This window comes from Cynara cardunculus, unplaced genomic scaffold (genome assembly GCF_001531365.2).
Source record: "Cynara cardunculus var. scolymus isolate 2C unplaced genomic scaffold, CcrdV1 Un_Scaffold_169, whole genome shotgun sequence".
Classification (NCBI taxonomy): domain Eukaryota; kingdom Viridiplantae; phylum Streptophyta; class Magnoliopsida; order Asterales; family Asteraceae; genus Cynara; species Cynara cardunculus.
The window spans coordinates 82,674-84,555 of NW_020200565.1; the positions used below are offsets into that span (position 1 = coordinate 82,674).

The 1,882-nt window shown below is 44.2% G+C and overlaps 1 protein-coding gene across 1 annotated transcript; it reads left to right on the forward strand.

The window, feature by feature from the left end:
• The first annotated feature begins 490 nt into the window (after nt 1-490).
• Nucleotides 491-1,228, forward strand: LOC112501457 (uncharacterized protein PB18E9.04c-like). Its single transcript, XM_025105094.1, has one exon. It carries the CDS (start codon nt 491-493, stop codon nt 1,226-1,228), a length of 738 nt encoding a protein of 245 aa, XP_024960862.1.
• Nucleotides 1,229-1,882: the final 654 nt, after the last annotated feature.

A 1,882-nucleotide genomic window follows, 5' to 3' on the forward strand; every position in this document is an offset into this window, starting at 1 on the left:
AAGACAAAACGGTTTTTAAAGTAAATGAGCATCGGGTCAAATATTTCTTCCTGGAAGGAATACAAGATCCATGCCAAAAATCTCTCTTATTTTCATCGAAACTGTCTGTTGTAAATAGTGTATATATTTTAATTTTCGTACTCTTTATTTAATGCAGGTATGCTCGCGGTAAGCATCTCATGCTCACATTCTGAAGTGGGTTTTGGTAAAAATTTAAATTTGGCGGGTTTTTGTAGATGTTTTTAAAAGAAAAAGGGAAATAAGAAAAAAAATGGGATTTTTAAATTGAAAGAAATTGATGAATTTTCTGAATTGGGTGGCTTTTGTAAGAATGATATGACAAAAACTTTTCAAATTTTTTATTTAAAATTTTTTTTACACAAAAGGTTTTGAATGGGGTGGTTTTCTAGGGCTCTTAACCGCCGGTTTTCTAAGAAAAATGGGGGGAAAGTCATTTTACATTCTTCATCTTCTACATTTCTCCTCTTCAATGGCAAAGTCACGAAAAATACCAACCGGCCGACTTCCGACACTGCGGTCTACACGACGGGCTGTCATCGGCGAGTCTTCATCCGTCTTCCCTGTCGCATCAGCGGTTGCTCCACCCATGGCCCAATCAGAACCACTTTTGCCCGTTCCCATTGCTTTTGCACCGCCGGCTCGATCTTACACCACCAGCACCGCCGGTCGCTCCACGGCGGTCCGGGTAGACTACGATGAGTCTCATGCGGTTGTCACTCCGGTAAGTATCACTACAACTCATCCCTTATTGACAACAATATTTCCCTCCATTTTCACTATACCTATCACTACCACCATCGGTGCCGGTCCGTCTACTTCACGATTGCCGGCCGCCGTACCTTTTCCCCCTACAACAAATAAACCCCTTTTTCTAGTCCTAACCACACCACCACCTACCATTCCTACCTTTTCACCCATACCATCGCCTATTAGCCCTCCACCCACACAACAACCTCCTATACCCCTTCCATCGACACCACTCGGCCCACCCACCATACATGATTTCGACCTTAACCTTAGTGATACCCTAGGGGAGGAGTTCCAATTTGATTTTGAAGATAATGCTTCCTCAAATCTAGAAGAGTTGTTCCCTTTTTCTGTTCCTGAGACGATGAAAGAGCAAACACAGAAACCCCAAGAGACTCAAACAGAGGATGCTCCTCCTGCTGAGGAAACACCAGTCACTGCCCCGGTGGGCAGACTATGAGCACAGAATCCTCTTCAAGAAGCATTGCAAGTTCAAGTTCGGAGTCTGTTGTCCCACCACCAATACCAAAACCAGTCCCTCGAGACAGTGATTATGATGATGAGATGGCCAAAGATATAGAGAATGCTGAGGATGTTGCGTACGAGATTGAGGAGATGGAGGAAATTGAGGAAGAGGTCGAAGAAACGGAGGTTTTGAAGTTAGCCAACCACAACCTTCCAAAAAGAGAAAGGCAGCAGCGAAGCCGAAGAAGAAACCAACCCCTAAAAAGAAGAAAGCCAAAGTGGTACCGTTCCAAGAAAGGTATGACCGTATCAAAAACAAAAAAAATGTTCTTGAACGAGCTTTTGACCTGAAGTTGGTCAAGTCACTTATGGCTATCAAGCATCACTTGGTGGCCTTGCAATGGGAGCATATGGTGGTTGCTCCGCTAAAGGCCAATGTATCTTGGGTAACCAAGTTGTATGCGGCCGTTGGCACCACCAAGAGTATTTCGATGATTATTCGAGGCAAGAAAATTGATTGGTCGGGGCTGAAACTCAATGTGGCCCTCGAACTTACTCCCCCACCGGAATGCTCTTTTGCCCAAATTATGAAAGGGACATTGGATGTTTCTGATGATGATATTGCATCCATCCTTACGCTCCCCGATCA